Source organism: Halichoeres trimaculatus, unplaced genomic scaffold, assembly GCF_033239565.1.
Source record: "Halichoeres trimaculatus isolate MK-OKI-2021-1 unplaced genomic scaffold, fHalTri1.1 fHalTri1_scaffold_22, whole genome shotgun sequence".
NCBI lineage: Eukaryota > Metazoa > Chordata > Actinopteri > Labriformes > Labridae > Halichoeres > Halichoeres trimaculatus.
The window spans coordinates 17,605,892-17,623,819 of NW_027437200.1; the positions used below are offsets into that span (position 1 = coordinate 17,605,892).

Below are 17,928 nucleotides of genomic sequence, written 5' to 3' on the forward strand. Positions count from 1 at the left end.
TTTCAACGCGACAGAAAGTTTTACATATTTTCCTTTTTACTCTGAAATAAATAAAAAAGGAAAACAATATTTTTTATATAGCTAGAGTTCGGATTTAACTGAAAATAAACGGGTTGGACTCAGAAAATTGGGCGGAACCTTCAGTCTCCCAACCAGGATGGCAGTTGGGGACTTTTCTTGACTGTGTACCATACAATCTTGGCTCCAAACAAGGCGGACGGCGTTCAACTTTGTGTACAAACTGTACATTGAGACCAGTTTTGGGATTGTTTGGGCTGCAGAATTCGTCTCGTTATGTCGGATACATGGAGCAGCATCCAGGCGCACAAAAAGCAGCTGGACTCTCTGAGGGAGAGGCTGCAGCGGCGGAGGAAAGACCCTGCACAACTGTCCGCGGGTTCGTTCAGATCAATGCGCAGAGATTACTGATCGTTTCAGTTCAGCCATAAGTTAATAATGTAGCAACAGTGCTGGAAAGAAGCCCCTCAAAATAGAAATACTCTTAGCAATCTTGCAAATATTCAACTTCCAAAACTTGTTGGTTACATACCAATCAATTGGTTAATGACACGTTTAAAAATTAGCTTAGGAATTATGTATTTGGATAAAATTTTTACTTCCACGGTTACAAATTAACTAAAAAAAATGCGACTTGTGCTTTTCTACCATAACATTATTAATTCATCAGCCTAGCTCTTAAAAATACTTTATTGCTATTTACTTTTTTGCACAACCATATAAGTAAATGAGCAAACAAAACAAAGGAACGGAAGCACATATTGGTTGATAACTCAACTCAACTCAACTTTATTTATAAAGCACTTTAAAATAACCTCAACTGAAACAGAGTGCGGTACACAAAGTAGTGCAGGAATAAATAAGTAAATAAAACAAAGGCGCACATAGTAAAATAAATTGTGACATTGTTCTAAAAATAATTTAAAACAATGAAACAATTAATTAAAAAACTAAAACAAACCGTAAAAAAAACTAAAACATGAGCAGAGTCTCAAGCTGAATTGAAAGCCAAGGTATAAAAATAGGTTTTAAGAATTTTTTTAAAACTTAATTTACAGATTTAATGATAACTTTTTTGCTTTGGCATATTACCTTTCTATTTTTAAGCATTAACAGAGTTAAATTTTGTGTTTAACTCATCTTATTTTATCTCTAATAGGTAGTAGGAAGACATTTAAACTGTTGTTTGTGTGATATCAGCATTGATAAATAGTCAAAAACAATTCTGTTAATTTCATATAGCTGTTTTGTTACCCCATATCCCAGTTAAAATGGAAGATGAGCCACACACATTCTTTAAACCATGATGTCCTGACTCCAATTAGACTTCAAAATCCCCAGATGACAAAAAATGACTTAACTTATAAAGTGATTCTTCTATGTTTATTTGCCTAAACACTACTTTAGCATCTGCATGGTTCGAAAAAAGAAGTTTGAAGTTGGTTGTGTTTCCTGTTGTGTCTTTCATCAGATGCTCTTGGCAGCAGCACTGACAGCTCCGCAGCCCGTAGTGAAAGCCCGGCGCCATCCGCACCTTTACCTCCTCAAGAAGAGACGGAAAAACCACCAGACCCCGAGCTGGAGAAGAGGTTGCTGGGATATCTGTCTGATATAAGTCTATCTTTGCCCATTGACTCCCTTGCCATCACAGATGACCTAAGTGTGAGTGTTTGTCTTGTGCACAGAATAATGATGCTCATAATGAAAAAAACTCATGTGTTTGCGTTGAATCCTAAAAACTTCTTTCTTCTCTCACAGTCTGAATCAGCTGTCAGTCACGCTTGCATCCAAAGTCTTCTGCTGAAGTTTTCCGCTCAGGAGCTCATCGAGGTCAGACAGCCCAGCTCTTCCTCTACTTCTTCATCCTCCTCCTCCTCCTCTTCCTCCTCATTGGTAATATCAGTGGACCACACGAAACTATGGGCCATGATTGGATCTGCAGCTGGAGCCCGCAGCGGGGTCAAGAGGAAAGCAGAAGATCAAACCCAACTCAAAAGAGCTGCGGGCTTCTCTCCCTCGCTAAAGACCTCTGCTTCTCCTCCACACTCCTCCTTCTCCTCTCTGACGCCAGCCGTGTCCTCACAGCTGGCTGGGACTTCTGCTTCAGGGGGCGGGGCTGAGAAGAAGGGCAGGAGCAGTAAGAGTCAGTCGTCACATGTGGACATGGAGATAGAGAGCCTGCTCAACCAACAGTCCACAAAAGAGCAGCAGAGCAAGAAGGTAGGAAGACAACTTTTAAATCCTCAGCCAAAGGAGGAAGAATCTCATTAAATTAAAATTCATTTCCACATAAAATTAGAATATAACACAAGAACAGCAAAAAGTTACATTCGAGTACAGAAATTTCAGCCTTTTGAAATGTACATTAATCTGTAATCACTTAATATTTGGTTGGCGCTCCTGCTGACTAATGAAACCAGCTCCTCCACTAAGCTTAATTCTCATCTTCTGCTTAACAACACTCCGCAGATTCTCTATGGGGTTCAGATTTCCGTGAGTTTGCTGGCCAGTAAAGCACAGTAACATCAGGGTCATTTAACCCTATAAAGCCCAGTGTAGCGCTGGTGCTCTGTGACAAACCTCAATTGAGTTTATTAGTAAATGAAAATATGACATGACCAGAGTTGGGTATATAACTACAAGTAACGAACGTTACAAGTAGTTAAATTACTTTTGATAGGAACGAGTAGTGTCACGGCTACTCCTCCTTGATTAGTAGTTAAACTAGAGTTACAAATGAAATGCCACGATCGTTACTTTTACAATGACTGCAAATAGAGCAACCAAAATATTACTATTTAAGTGGAGTTCTTTTTATTACCACCAGTAGATTGAACGGTGGACATACGAGCAACTACTCGCTATCTCTTCCGGGTCAGGGCTGATGGAACTGTCACAGTAAAATTGGTTGCCTTATATAAATCTGTGCCCCACTGACAACACTGCACTCCCTCTCACTGTAAATGCCCCTTTTAAAGGATAATTTCGGTTCATACAGCTTTTACATTGTTTATAGAATGAAGTAGAACAAAATAATCACCCAGAAGACTTTCTTGATCCAAAAAAATTTTGAGTGTTTTTTTTAAATAAAGTGAAAAATAAAACAATTTAACTGTTAACTCTCCCCGGTTCATTCATGTTGTCTGTACAGGACCTGACGCACATTTGCCGTGGAGTTAAACCACAAGTAGTGCCAACTACTGGCAAAGAGGAATTAGTCAATGTCAAATTTTTTTGCCTTGCCTTCACAAACACCGATACCTTGAAAAAAGGCTGGTATCGGCCCGACACCTGATACCATTACTTGCCCATCCCTAATATCAAAGGATTAAACTATTTCTAATTCATTTTTAACAGGAACTGATACCCATCTCTAGTCATGAGATTTCTGTATTTAGAAAAGTGAAGATGAACCTCTCAGTGTCCAAAATTAGAGCACTCACATCTTCAGAAAGGCTGAAAAGTAAAATGAAAGTTAAGAGTGACTTTATTTTGGATTGTAAGGAAATATTGTTTTTCCTCGTCAAGGTGAGCAGAGAGATCCTGGAGCTGCTCAACGCCACGACGGCGAAGGAACATTCTATCGTGGAGAAGTTCAGGTCCAGAGGCCGAGCTCAGGTTCAGGAGTTCTGTGACCACGGCACCAAAGAGGAGTGCGTGCGCTCCGGGGACACGCCACAGCCATGCACTAAACTACACTTCCGGTCAGTGTCTCCCTGCGTAGTCTGAGAAATCTTTTCCTACAGAACAGAAATAACCACACATGGGTTCTGTTTTCTGATCACTACAAAGAAATAATGAATCTAAGTCAGGATGCAATGTTTCTTCACCTGTCTGACATAAAAAGCCTTAACTCTAGGAAGGAAGACGAAATTCTCCCTTTAGCCTGAAGAGGTCACTGTGACGCAGGTTTTCAAGCATTATTCCAACCACAGCACCAAATGTAGCTTTAATCAGAATCAGGTTTTATTGCCAAGTACATTTGCACATACAAGGGATTTGTCTTTGTGTGTTGGTGCTAACAATTCACAAGACAATAATGAAAATGCAGATATAATTTAGAAAAAGTTAAGATATACGATTTTTAAATATGTAAAATATGATGAGAAAATAATAATGATAAAATAAAAATGATAATAAAAAAAAGGGAATATTTACAAAAAAATGAAATAATAATAAAAATCATAATGAGAAACAGAGGATACAAGGTGCAGCTGGAGCTGTGCAATTACTCTGTTTTTAAGAAAGAATTTCCCTTTCCTGTTAACATAAATACATCTTTTTATATCTAACTACATTTTATTATGGGGTTTTTAATTTGAACACTAAAACAATAATAATAGTAAAAATAAACTTTATTTATATAACAGTTTCCAAAATAGGGTGACAAAGTGTTTGTTAAAATAAATTAAAGTAGAAGAAAAATATTAGAAATAAAAACATATGTAGGGGGAGAAGAGGAGCGGCCTGAGGACCGACCCCTGAGGGACTCCACAGTTCAGCTTAGCATGAAATGATCTTTTGTCTCGTTAAAATGTTTGTAGAGTAACTTCATGTACTTTCACAGCTTGTTGACTTTCCTCCGCTTATGATTTTCTTCAGTCGCATCATCAACAAGCACACAGACGAGAGCCTGGGCGACTGCTCCTTTCTCAACACCTGCTTTCACATGGACACCTGTAAATACGTCCACTACGAGATCGACAGTCCTCCAGAGGCCGAGGGGAGCCTGATGGGGCCCCAGGAGGGATCCACAGAGCTGAGCCTGTGTACGGGAGACACAGACAGCAACGTGGGGAAACTGTTCCCCTCTCAGGTGAGGCTCACATAATGAGAGGACATGTTTTATTCATTCACAGGTTCTCAAACTGACACGCTTTGTCCCCTCTGCAGTGGATCTGTTGTGATATCCGATTCCTGGACGTGTCCATCCTGGGTAAGTTTGCAGTGGTGATGGCAGACCCTCCGTGGGACATCCACATGGAGCTCCCTTATGGCACGCTGACAGACGACGAGATGAGAAAACTCAACATTCCCATTCTGCAAGACGACGGATTTCTCTTCCTCTGGGTCACTGGCAGGTAATTAAAAGGCCAAAAACAAACAAAAAAAAACCTAAAATACTCCACTGGTAGAAAATTAAACTACATGTGTTCACATACTGCTGTGTTTTCTACATCCGTCCATAAACATTAACCTCATTGTCCTGGTGAGTCATCCCAGGGCTCAGAAAGAATTGTAAAAAAACAGATCAGAGACTTTCTTTTTGCATGTTTTAGATAAAATTAAACCTCTATGGTATTTTATATTTTTATAATAATGGACAAAAAAATTAGTTATAATAGTTTTTGACCAGGAAGGCATTTCAGATTCCTCCTGTCAGTCTGACCCCAATCTGGGACCCACTGACCTGGAAGGTTCATGTGTCTCATGCGTGTCAGGGTTGTATTTTGGTGCTGAGCCACAGAAATGAATCCTCTGGTCCACAGTCATGTTATCATGTGTCTTAGTTTTTGTCAGGACGCTTTAGTTTAATTTTGAAAACACTGAGCAGCTTGTTTTGAGTGTTCTGTAAATAGAGTTTGAGGAGAGGTAATCTAATCTGTGAGAAAGAAACATGAACCAGCCTCTCAAGGTCTGTCTTTGACATCATTCCTCTGACACTAGCCGTGTTTTTTAAAGAAAAGCAGAGGATGTGATGCTACACTTCAGAAAAATTATATCTTACCAAGTGTTTTGTCTTAATTTCAGTAAAAATGTCTCTTTGAACCAAATATGAGCCACATTCACTTGACCAGTCCAGAAAAGTGTCTTATTTAAAGTTATTTGAAGACAAAAATGAGGTCTGAATTGCTTGAAATGAGTAAAAAAGTATGCCGATGGGTAAGAAAACTCGGTAGCGGCCGATGTCGGCCATTTTTTCAACATATGGGTATCAGCCAACATTTACTCATTAGCTGCTGGCCATTTTTTCAGAGCATCTTCAGCGATCATTTAAGACCCATTTAACCATTATGCCTTTGTTTTCTCTGACTATGTAAACACCAAAACTACCCAAGAAGAGTGGACCCTCTTCTTTTTCGTCTCTCTTCCGTCCTTTTTGATCCAAAAACAGAAAAAACTTACTTTTTGATCACGCTCATCTCGAGCGCTCCATCCTTTGATCCTCTCCATGGTCGTCTTTTCTCACGATCGCACCACTCTCTCCCTCTGAACTACCTCGACACATCATCTCAGATTGTTTTTGTTATTTATTTATTTTTTTTACCAATACTAATAATCCGAAATCCGTATAATCGGTATTTGCCAAAATTTTCATTTGAGTGCATCCCTAATCAAGACATTATTCTAGTCTTGACAAGCGCATTTTTCTTACCCCACTGGCAAATTTTTTACTCATTACAAGCAATTCAGACCTAATTTTTGTCTTTGAATGACTTGAAATAAAACACTTTTCTAGTGTAAGGTGAATGTGGCTCATATTAAGTCTAAAAAGACATTTTTAGCTGAATTGAAACAAAAACACTTGGTAAGATTTCAGTTTTTTGCAGTGTAGAAATGTAGCTGTGAGTCCAGGATAGCGTCAAGATTTCACAAGAACGTACGTAGGGATGCACCAATACCGACCCAGCCTTTTGGATACTTGATTTTGAGTGTTACCTTTAAAGCACTTTAATGTTTCTTGCTGAATTACCAGCATACAGGGTAAAAAATATTACACTTAAATATTTCTGCACATTCTGAAGCATGGTTTTTACCAAACTGATGGTAAACATTTAAATATTTTATAGTTTAAATAAATATTAACGTCGGTAACTCCATATCCTTTTTTTTTTCTTTACTTTGCTTTACATTACCATTCTTATACCTCAGAAGGGCATGCAGGTTATCATTAAACACTGGTATCGGATCAGTGTCTGTCGATACCTAAAACCCAGATATTGGTATTGGTATTGGCAAACAAGATTTGGCAAATTTCCCATTGGTGCCTTTCCTCAAACTTGACGTCCTCACTGGTCCAAACTCCTCACCTTCTTACCTTCTCCCCCTTCAGGGCCATGGAGCTGGGCAGAGAGTGCCTCAGTCTTTGGGGGTGAGTTTCTCCTCTGCAGAGCTTTGTTCATCACCTTATTCCACTTTTTCTTTTTTAACCACTTTTCCTTTCCGTCAGCTATGAATGTGTGGATGAAATCATTTGGGTGAAAACCAACCAGCTCCAGAGAATCATCCGCACGGGGAGAACCGGACATTGGCTGAATCACGGGAAGGAGCACTGTCTGGTAACTTCTCCTGGGATCTTTCATGTCAAATCGTTAATGCCTGCGGGAGTTTTAGCACGTTCAGGCGCGAGAGACGCTGCCTTAAAGCCTGGGGGTGTTTTGAAGCAAGCTGCTACACATTGATCGTCAGTGAAATAAAAATACTAAAGTGTTAAAACTTGGCGTGTGATTTCGTTTTTCAGGTGGGCGTGAAGGGGAACCCTCAGGGCTTCAACCGAGGATTGGACTGTGATGTCATCGTAGCAGAGGTAGAGGATGAATGATTGTTGATATGGGGTTCATTCAGCTGGAGGAGGTTTTCATTCCAGGCGCTGTGTTTCAGGTCCGCTCCACCAGCCACAAACCAGACGAGATCTATGGCATGATTGAGAGACTCTCGCCCGGCACGAGGAAGATCGAGCTTTTCGGTCGACCCCACAACGTCCAACCCAACTGGTAACTTCACATCAAACTTTAACCCCAAATGTTACACTCACCTACGTCATGGATGCTAATTTTTAACCCTTCTCTTGTAGGATAACTCTTGGAAACCAGCTGGATGGCATCCACCTCTTGGATCCTGAAGTTGTTGCCCGATTTAAGAAGCGTTACCCAGACGGGGTCATCTCCAAGCCTAAAAGCATGCCTCAGTGAAGACCTCGGAGGTTTGGAGTCCATAGACTGATTATTTTTATACCTAACTTCTCACATCTGACGAATCGAGACGCAACACGTGTGACTTAGTGAAGAAATCACACACGGATATACTGTAGATCACATCTGCCACTTTTGGTCTTCGATTTTTTTTGCGTCTACAACAAAGAAAAACCAGGAAACAGTTTCATAATGTACTTTTTTTTTTTGTTATTGTGTTAGCAAAGAATAAAGAGTTCTTTGACATACAGAGGTTTGAAAAGCTGACGATGTTGAAGTTTTAAATCCAGCAGATTTTGACGACAATTCATGCAAAACGCTTTCCTGCTGTTTGGTCAGGTTACTCAAAACATCAGAGCAAAACAAAAATTTAGTTTTATTACAAAAATATACAAATGTAAGAAAGTAGAGCGCAAAAAAAGGCAGCTGCAGAGCATCCTCTAACTTTGACTGCAAATGTAACACATCCTCGTGAATCAGGACGAGGATCAGGGAGTTTTAAGCAAGAGCAGAGCTGTGTTTGTGTTTTTTTTTTCCCAAAGCAGGATTAGAAAGTAAATCCAGAAAGAAACGTCAACATCAGGTGAGGAGATGTGATTCAGCACTCGCGGTAACAACGAGGATCGGATGGGGAGATGTATAATTACACTCCTGAGGGATTCGTCTAAACATCTATAATTAATAGATCAAAACATCATAGGGTTTCTTCACAGAGGTGGCCGAAAAACTCATAAAAAAGTATCCAAAGGAGAAAAGTTAAAGCACTTTTTGGCTGAGAATGCGGTAAAGAAGTCTCTCTCATGTCCGGAAACATCTACAATGTCAGTTTAAGAACCGAGTTCCCTTCAGTTCATGTTTCTCTGTTGATGGCAGCAAGCGAAGAGGGGTTAAAACTACTCTTGATGTCAGAAGCATTTTTCTCTCAGGCTCCCAGATTGTCCTTTTAACTCAGCCGCCTCAGTACGTGGCGTCCACCGCGTTGATGTTGCTGTCCAGCTGGTGTCTGAATGACAGCCGGGCCTTTGTGGAGAAATATAACTGTGAGCCGCGACTCAGGCTTCCTGCTCCTTCGCTGTCGCTGCTCCAGGATGTGGTGGAGGAAAGGCGAGGCTTCATCTCTTCAATGGGGACTGAGCGGCGTAAAACAAAGAGAAAGTAGCGTTAGACATGGCGGTACAGGAACAAAATGGCTGTTTGTTTGGTCAGTTTGGCATTAGGTGTGAACGTAAGCTCGAACAAAACACCGGGCAGGATCTCAGTGACCTCAACACTTGGCTTCTGAAGAGCCATTATGAAGCCCAACAATCAATCTATGAACTGGCAACGACGTGAAACCGAGATGGGCCTTTGGCTGACCTTTAATGAGTGGACTATTTCTTTAAAGCCTCTTATTTGGCATCTCAGCGTCATTAAAGTCGTCATATTTAACCACACATTGCTTCAGACCTGCAGTTCCCAAACTTTTCAGCCCACAACCCCAAAATAGCCGATCCTGAGACTTGGAAGTCCTGCTGTGGGAATACATAATGGGCTAATCCAAAATAGACTGAAATCAACAAAAAAATCTGAGGTATTTCATCTAGCTGATAGGTTAAAAGTTTAACTACCTACGTGCACGTAATGCAGTGGCTGCTGTCATTATCCTGGCTTAGCGACCACTTGGCTTTTGTGGCGACGAAGAAATGTGAAAACAGCTCAAAGGTTTTCTGTTTGTGTTGCTTTGTGTAAATTTTTAAGGTAATCACCCCTACTTTAGCTGAAACTTACACAACACTGGATGACATATGTGTGTGGACAAAGTTTTTAATCTTAAAGACATTTAACAGCCCCTCCATGAGGGGGTCCTGACCCCTTTTGTGGGAACCAATACTCAAGACCAGTGGTTCCTAAATCCCCCTTTTCTATCCATTTTCCTAAGAACTGGTCAGGTTTTTGATGGGGCTGAATGATTTTGGAAAATAATCTAATTGCGATTTTTTGGAACAATTTTGCAATTGCGATTTAGCATGTGATTTTGTTTGGGAGGGACATTTATCTTCTGCATTATTCACTGTACAGAAGCACGAGTCATTCCATAGCATGACCAACATGACAAAGGATATTGTCAAAATAGAAACATTTCTTTCCTGCAATTTTTGATTAAAAAAAGAAAAACGGTCAGTGGCCCCTATTCCTCTTCCACAGAATTCTGATTTTTTTCTTCGATAAATTAGTAAGAAAAAAAAATGGACTTTTTTTTTAAATTTCTTTTTTTTTCAGTGGCCCTTGTCCCCTTTTGTAGGGTATGGCTCTGCCAGCCACGGTCATTCAATTGCAGATCTCTGTACAAGTTACTGTATTCCCTACAGGTCTGTGTACATGAAACTCTTTTTTTTAATTGCAGCCTTTGCGATTTGAAAATTGCATTACATCATATTGAGATGTCGGTTCCAATTCGATTAATTATTCAGCCCTAGTTTTCAATCACCAAGGAGCCAAGCTGGAGCCACATCATTGCATCACTGTAAAACGTCAGTACGTCCCTGCATATGTAGCCGTTAACCAAAAGATTCTTACGCCATATTGAAAACCTCTTTCCACTGCTGATCATTGGTCACGGTAACGCCACTCCCAGCCCCCCACCTAGGCCCTGTTTACACAACAACATTTCATTTGAAAATGCTGAAATGCAGTGAAAAAAAAACTGTATTTGCACAGAAACGCTGAGGGACTGAAAACGCTGTAGTAAGCATGCCAGGCCTGTGGTTGGCGCTGTAACTGTTTTGCCCGGAAGTGGCTTTTGGTAGATCACCACTAAAGTAGAGTTGAGCCGATCATCTGGTAAACAACAGATGCACATTTTGTTGAAAAACAGTCAGCAGATTCAGCAGATGAAGCAGCATAAGCATAACATGTTAATCGTAACAAAGGTATTGTTGTATGACATCTGCGTTCCCACTAAATGTTTACACGGCAACGGTGTCGGCAGCGTTTCAGAAAAATTCCTCTCTGGAAGCTGTTTTCAAAAGTTAAAAATGCAGTTTCTGTGGAAACGTAAAAAAAACTTTTGTGTTTCACCCTAAAACTGTTGTCGTGTAAACCAGCGTTTCTCAAATTGTGGTTCGTGGACCACTAGTGGTCCGCCAGTGCCTCCAAGTGGTCCGGAATGAGTGTGAGGAAATTTGGGGTTTTTTCTTTGAGCAAGTTTTAGGGCTTCTACACAAATTGATAAAATCTATAAAAATGGGTCCCTAAAAGTACTACCGATTTTAGCCGTGCGATTATTATGTCCCTCCCTGAGTAGCGGAGCTGCCTACGTGGCATGTAAACAGGCCTTAAACTTCTTCAATGTGTGGGCACTTACATCAGGTAAAGCTAGAAAGTGTTGTTCTGGGGCTATTTAGCTCATGGTGGTCCACGAAATTCTACAGGGAGGATAAGTGGTCCTCGGTCTGAAAAAAAATTGAGAAACACTGGTGTAAACAGCCCAGTAGTCAGTGCTTCTCTCTGGCCCAGCAAATAGTTGGTGCTTCCTCAGTACCAGTTTTGAGCACTTGGAGCAGTGGACCAGTGATTTGTTGATGGAAACAAATCACCTGTGCTTTATTAGGCATTTGCCCGAAACTAGCACTAGCCTCAGCTCCTGAAAAGGGGTAAAAGTGGGGGTTGGAAACATTGAAAGAGGGTGCAATGTGTGCGTTTTTTCTCTGTTTTAGTCTGTTTTTTTGTTTTTGCCTTGTGGTGTATTCCCATAGCAGGAGGTCACCTGCTGTTTTCTTCATCTGGCTGAAAAGTTTGGGAACCCCTGCTCTATACTGACAACAGGTTGTCACAGCTTAAAAGATACCTAAATTTCACTTTAAATTAGATAAAGATTTTCAAAACTAAAATTATGCTTTAATAAAAAAGATAGAGTCATTTTCTGATAGCCTTCTATAAGGTAAGAGGTTTTGGACCTGGTAGCTTCCTCCACTTTTTGATAACTGTGGTACATGAGCAGCCATTGGTCCAGATGTGCTGTAATAATCTGTGTAGGTGCTGCTCACCTGCTGCTGGGGGGCACTGCCGGCTCTTGCAGCGCTCTTTACAGCGCCTGTAGAAGGGAAAACACTGCAGCATCTTCACTCCCATGGCAGAGACGTCTGTGGAGAGAGGAAAAAGGATGAGTGTGTGTGCAACATCTCAACATCTCCTTGACTTTTTCCTCGAATCCCAGCTTGTGCTTTATCTGACATCCTGTTCTAGTGTCACGGCCTCCTAACACTCCTCGTGTCTCTACAGGGTCACACTTTAATGGAATTATGTTCCTGCTCCTCGGTGACCTGGTGGTCTAATTTAAGCCGACAATTTCACTGAATGGCAGCGTCCTTGTACGCTAGGTGATCAGTCATTTATACCGTGCCACTGTCATCATCATCATCATCATCCTCACCGGTATCTAATCCCTGGGAAAGGACGTCAACGGGCAGTAGCAGCCAGAGGAATTATTAAACTACGTCCAGATTACACAGAGGTCACCTGATGTGTGCGAGTTATGACTAACACGCAGGCAGACAGGTGTGCACAGCAAACAAAGCCACAGTAGAGCTACTTTAAAGCCATTCACAGCTGCTTCTACCCTAAATACACTCAGCATGTACAGCAGATCAGACTCATTTAGAAAAAACCAGACCAAATCCTAATTTCCCTCAGGACTTCCTCTATCTATGGGACCTCCACATGATAAGATAAAGTCAGGGCCACAGCCCCGCACCGAGCTCTATTTACTTAGAATGAAAAAAAACGTATTTATTTTAGTTTAATCAGGTTAAAAAATGGGTCAGGTGACTCGGACCAGAGAGGAAGGTCACTGTTTCTGATACTAAGAGTTATCACAGCTGTGAGGCTTTAATGCTGCAGCTGGAAATGAGCAAATCTTCAATGCGATGGCTGTGACAAATCAGCCATCAAAAAGTATATGAAGCTCTTATGGCAGGGCTTACTTAACTACAAAGAAAAAACAGCCACAAAGAATCGCAAAGAATTGTCATATACTTGTCAAAACAACAGGATGATGTGCAATATAAAACAAACTAGGTTACAAAAACTGAATCTGATAAATGCATCTAAAAAAATCAACAACAAAGAGACTTATGACTACTTCAAATAAGATGCAAAAGTGCAGAAAATGGTATTGAATGACTTCACATTCCCCAAAAGAAAAAAAAACTACAAATATTTTTGCAAGAAAAGATGAAAAGTGACTATAAAGAGATGAAAAACAGCAGCAAGAGACAACACAAACACTTAAAAAAAACTACAAAGGCATAAAAAAGACACTTCAGAGATGCAAAACAACAACAAAAAATAATAATTTGCAACAAAGACTCTTGATGACCCCAAAAAGATAGAAAAAAGAAAAAAAAACATTTTTAAAAGAAAAGATGAAAATTGACTATACAGAGATGAAAAACAGCTGCAAGAGTCAACACAAACACTTAAAAAAAACTACAAATATTTTTGAAAGAAAAGATAAAAAGTGACTATAAAGAGATGAAAGACAGCTGCAAGAGTCAATACAAACACTTGAAAAAAACTACAAAGGCGTAAAAAAGACACTTTAGAGATGCAAAACAACAACAACAAAAATTAATTTGCAACAAAGACTCTTGATGACTCAAAAAAGATAGAAAAACTGCCAAAAAAAGGTACAAAAAAATATTTATTAGGCTCAAAGAGATTCATATTTGGGTAAATTAGTTCAAAAACAGGCACAAAACTGCAAATACATAAAAAAGACAAAGATACAAAACAACTATCAAAACAAAGCTATATAAGACGTGAAAAACAGAAATCCAAGAAGTAACTTTGCAACATAACGATCACAAAGAAACTTGAAGTCCAACACATCCCTACACTAATACAAAACAACAACATAGCTGGATGTACAAATAACTGCAGAATGGCTAATGCAGCAAAAAGACCTTTAGAAAGATGCAAAACAACCACAGTGGACCCCAAAAAGATCCCTTCTACAGCACAGCTGTTAAAAAGATGCAAAACAACTACAAAGAAATGAAAAGAAAAAGATAAAAAAAACAGATACAACATGAACCAACTGTAAACTCTGGTTGCAACATAGCAGCGTTTGGCTAACACATTTCCCTTTTATTTCACTGTTTACTGCTGAGCGCTCACGCTGCCCCCCTCAGTGAGGCAATTTCATGGAGACGTGACAGCTCACACATACACACCGAGTCCCAGAGCTGCCCTGACACATCCCAGACAAACCAGGGAGGAGACGTGTGGTCACTTCGCTTCGACTTTCTTCATCTTTGATTTTACACACTTGCATTCAATTCTGGTAAATTTCCTGAAAAAGGAGCCAGTTTTCTTTACCAAGACTTTTTTTCACTTCCATGCAGGTGTGGCTGTGAAATCCTATCCCAGTGACAGACACAGTGAATCCATTATGTTTGGTCCCATTCAGAGCTTCAGGTGGTTAAATGAGAAGCTGCAGCACAGTACACAATGTGTAGGACAGAGAGTATGGACGGCATTGACTGATTAAAGTAACCCTTTAGTTTCACTATGCTTTAGTAAAGATTATGGATTAGTTTTAAAGTCATACACACTTTTTTTCCTGAAGTTCCTCACAAACAAAACTGAAGACCTGGTCAGTGGTGAGGAATTTGGGCAAAGATCATGATTGGCTATGGGGGCCTGGCAGCACACAGCAGCCCGGGGGCCTGGAGGAGAAAAACAACCTCAGATGGCAAACACACTCACTCACACACACACACACACCCTGACAGCACAGACGGTGCTCATATTGACCACACAGTGGAAGGAGAAAATTAGAAGTAAAGCAGGAAGAAGAAGAGACAGGAGGCAGAGGACAGGATAGGAAAGATTAGAGGACACAGTCGATAAATGATGGAAACAAAGCTCAAGAGCACATTGGAAAATAGCAACCTCCTTTCTGAGACATTATCCTTTTTCTTTTAATAGATACAGATTTTGAAGTCCACTATCAATGTCAACAATAAAGCAAAAGCTTGACTGAAACTAGCTTTTTGGCTAGCTACAAGGTGCCTAAGTTTTTTAATACCCCCCTATGTGCTGACAGAGAACTGAGCAATTCAAACCCAAGCTGTGAACAAGGCTGTTAACATCTTTTTTGTATAGTAAGTATGTGGTTTCAAGGCCTTTGCAGCAAGCCCCAAGTGGGCACTGGAGGAACTGCATTTTTTTTTTTAATATGGTATGCCCTTAATTATAGAGGACAGGACAGTGGATATATTAAGAAACTCAGTGGAAGTAGACGAACCTGTGCCAGCCCTATAAGGTGCGTGAACCATCCCTGAACTGAAGCTTTTAATACTTCCTTAAAGGCTTCATATCTTAAAGACTGGAAATTACCGCTTGTGTTTTCTTGGAAATAGAAGCCCCAGCTTGTCGGCAGTGAAAGCACCTGTGTAATGTGGTAATACCTGTTCAATCAGTGGATGCTCACTTAAGAGTTGCCCAATCCTTGCAGAAGCCATCCCCAGGGGACTCTTGACTTGACATTTTCATAATCCTCAGTGCATGTTTGTGCATGTGTATGTTTACAGGAAATATTTTGCCAGAGCTACTCTAACATGTTTGCGCAGCCTGATCCCTCCATATTCTCCACTCCCGAGCATAAATGAGACTTTTCTGCCTGCAAACTCCCTTCACCAGCCTACACTCAGCCTCTTATCGACTGTGTAAACAATGTTAACGCTAGCAGCAGAGCACAAACGCTTACAGTAACATGATAACAATCTTCCCACTGCTCCACATTTCCTCTCAAGCTCCCCTTCTCCACTCAGTCCTCTGGGCTTTCAAGAGAAAAGCTACAGTCCTGTGTTGCCGCCTTCAACACAAAGCTTAACACAAATCTGCCTGGCTGGATGACGCACAGACTCTGAGAATGTATGCCAGCATGCATCCACCTTCACTCCTTTTCATCACAACTAAAAGCTAAAGCAGCTTTTTAAGGTGTTTCTAAAATCTTTCAAGCAGATGACACATTAATGTATGGTTATAATGTTTGGTTTTATCAGTTGTACACAGAAAATATGTCCTTTTATTAAACTATTTGCTGAAATACAGCTAAATGGGACTTGATAGTTTGGTTTTCAGCCACTTACTACTTATACTTTGGTATACCCTAGAGAAGAATGTACTCTTAAAGACACCCAGCTTAGTTTACATTAAATCTTTTGTTTTACACTACCTGGTAAATTATACATATATATAACAAAGATTAAACTATTCAAATTTTAAAAATGCAGATAAATTAAAAGTGTGTATGAAGATGTAATGCTGTACATTGTATAACTATGGTTGACTTTTAGGGAAAGTGGGCCAGTTACTTTTCAAACTATTTAAATGAATGTTTTTTGAGAATATTGTTGGAAAAAACTACAACCCAGACTTTAAACTCTTGAAAAAAATGGAAACAACTTGTCTAAACTTAGCTAAAATTACTGTTCAATGTCTTATGCATGCTGCTATTGCTTACATACCAATTTAAACCTTGGCAGATACAGAGATAGAACGGACGTCTTCAGTATTTGGGAACCAGCACACTTGAGTAAGAAATTGTGCAACAGAAAGTGTTCCTTTAGTTTCACTACTTATTTAAAAGATATAAACAGACAGATATTATTTGTGACAGCAAAATTAACATGTGAATGGGTCGTTTTTTACAGTGTAAAAAGTAAATTCTAAAACGAAAAGATGAAATATAAGATGTAAACCACTGAAAAACAAAATTAAATTATATTTTAAGTAGCATATATTGCAACAGTCAGCTAGCTTAAATAATAAACGCAGAAAAAACTTGATTTTTAATGAACAAAAAATGTATCCTCCCCGTTTTCTACTTCTTTACCCTTCAACAGTGTGCAAAAAGCCTCTAACTTGTTTTAACCGTAGTAATATCAAAGAAAAGTCGATTTAATTTCATCGTTTTGCACATTTTCGATTCATATTTAGCTAACAACTTTTTAGCTAACGCCTCGCGCGCTGGAGCTCGAAGCCTCTGCGCGCGTGCAGGTGAAAGGTTGAATGAAACGCCAGACAGGATAATCTGAGCTCTCATTTAGATCACTGCGGGTCGTTTATCTCCCCTGTGTCTCAGTGAATAATCTGTGAAAGACGTGTTTGTTTACATCATGGAAGTCGAGGAGCTGGAAACGCTCTTACCTGTTCATTTAACGGTGTCATACAGCATTAAAATGACCCATTTGCGTCGACATTTCGACCCACTGGCTGCTCAGTTCATGGTCATTCGGTCGTTCGATTTGACCGTTAGAAACAACAGTTAGTGACGTAATGAAGCGTGAAGAATAACGTTTGACAAGTAACTGACAGCTAAAGGTATCTGCATCACAAACAGGCTTATTTGGGAGCACGAGCCCACCAACTGACACACCCCCGGCCCCAAAAACTCCAAAACAACACCTCAAACCAACAACTCACCCTTTTAAGGTTTCTCAAACCTCTACTTTCACTTATATCCTGCTCAAATAGCTGCACTTTTAAACACTTTTTCATTCTCGGTGTAAAAGAAACAGCTCTTACCTGTAGAAATAAACCTGCAGACTTGAAGTCAGGCACTTCAAATGGGTTTATCTGGATGAGTTTAGTTTAGAAAACGTCTATTCTCGCTTTTTTTGCGTCCTCCTATCGAAAAAGTGGTTCAGCAGAGTGTGTCCTGCTCGCTCTTTGCGTCCTCATGCGTCCTCGTTGGCAGCAGAGAGAGATTTCTGTGACTGAACTTTAAATAGCCAAATCCCCCCGTGGTGAGTTACTTACTGAGTGGACACGCCTTCTTTCTTTCACCCCCTCCCTTCTTTCCTCCTCTCCTCCTGTCTGAGCCTCACACTCCTCCTTTCCCTATTTGCTATCTCACACACACATATACACACACACAGACACACACCTCCTGCGTGCTTTGCTCTGTTATGCCTCCACCTCATTCATGCTTTGTTGGTACTGATAACAC

At 40.2% G+C, this 17,928-nt stretch overlaps 2 protein-coding genes across 2 annotated transcripts; one reads left to right on the top strand and one right to left on the bottom strand.

The window, feature by feature from the left end:
• Positions 1–94: 94 nt before the first annotated feature.
• On the top strand, positions 95–8,139 carry mettl3 (methyltransferase like 3). The gene is made up of 11 exons (XM_074661862.1): positions 95–397; positions 1,490–1,686; positions 1,777–2,238; positions 3,547–3,722; positions 4,621–4,834; positions 4,912–5,099; positions 7,073–7,111; positions 7,190–7,298; positions 7,481–7,546; positions 7,621–7,733; positions 7,814–8,139. Exons 1-11 carry the CDS (start codon positions 295–297, stop codon positions 7,929–7,931), a joined length of 1,785 nt encoding a protein of 594 aa, XP_074517963.1. The 5' UTR covers positions 95–294; the 3' UTR covers positions 7,932–8,139.
• A 75-nt stretch (positions 8,140–8,214) lies between these two features.
• Positions 8,215–17,697, bottom strand: LOC141784136 (uncharacterized). Its single transcript, XM_074661861.1, has 3 exons — positions 17,505–17,697; positions 11,957–12,052; positions 8,215–9,061 (listed from the first exon to the last, which is right to left on the bottom strand). Exons 2-3 carry the CDS (start codon positions 12,039–12,041, stop codon positions 8,889–8,891), a joined length of 258 nt encoding a protein of 85 aa, XP_074517962.1. The 5' UTR covers positions 12,042–12,052; positions 17,505–17,697; the 3' UTR covers positions 8,215–8,888.
• Between the last annotated feature and the right edge of the window lie 231 nt (positions 17,698–17,928).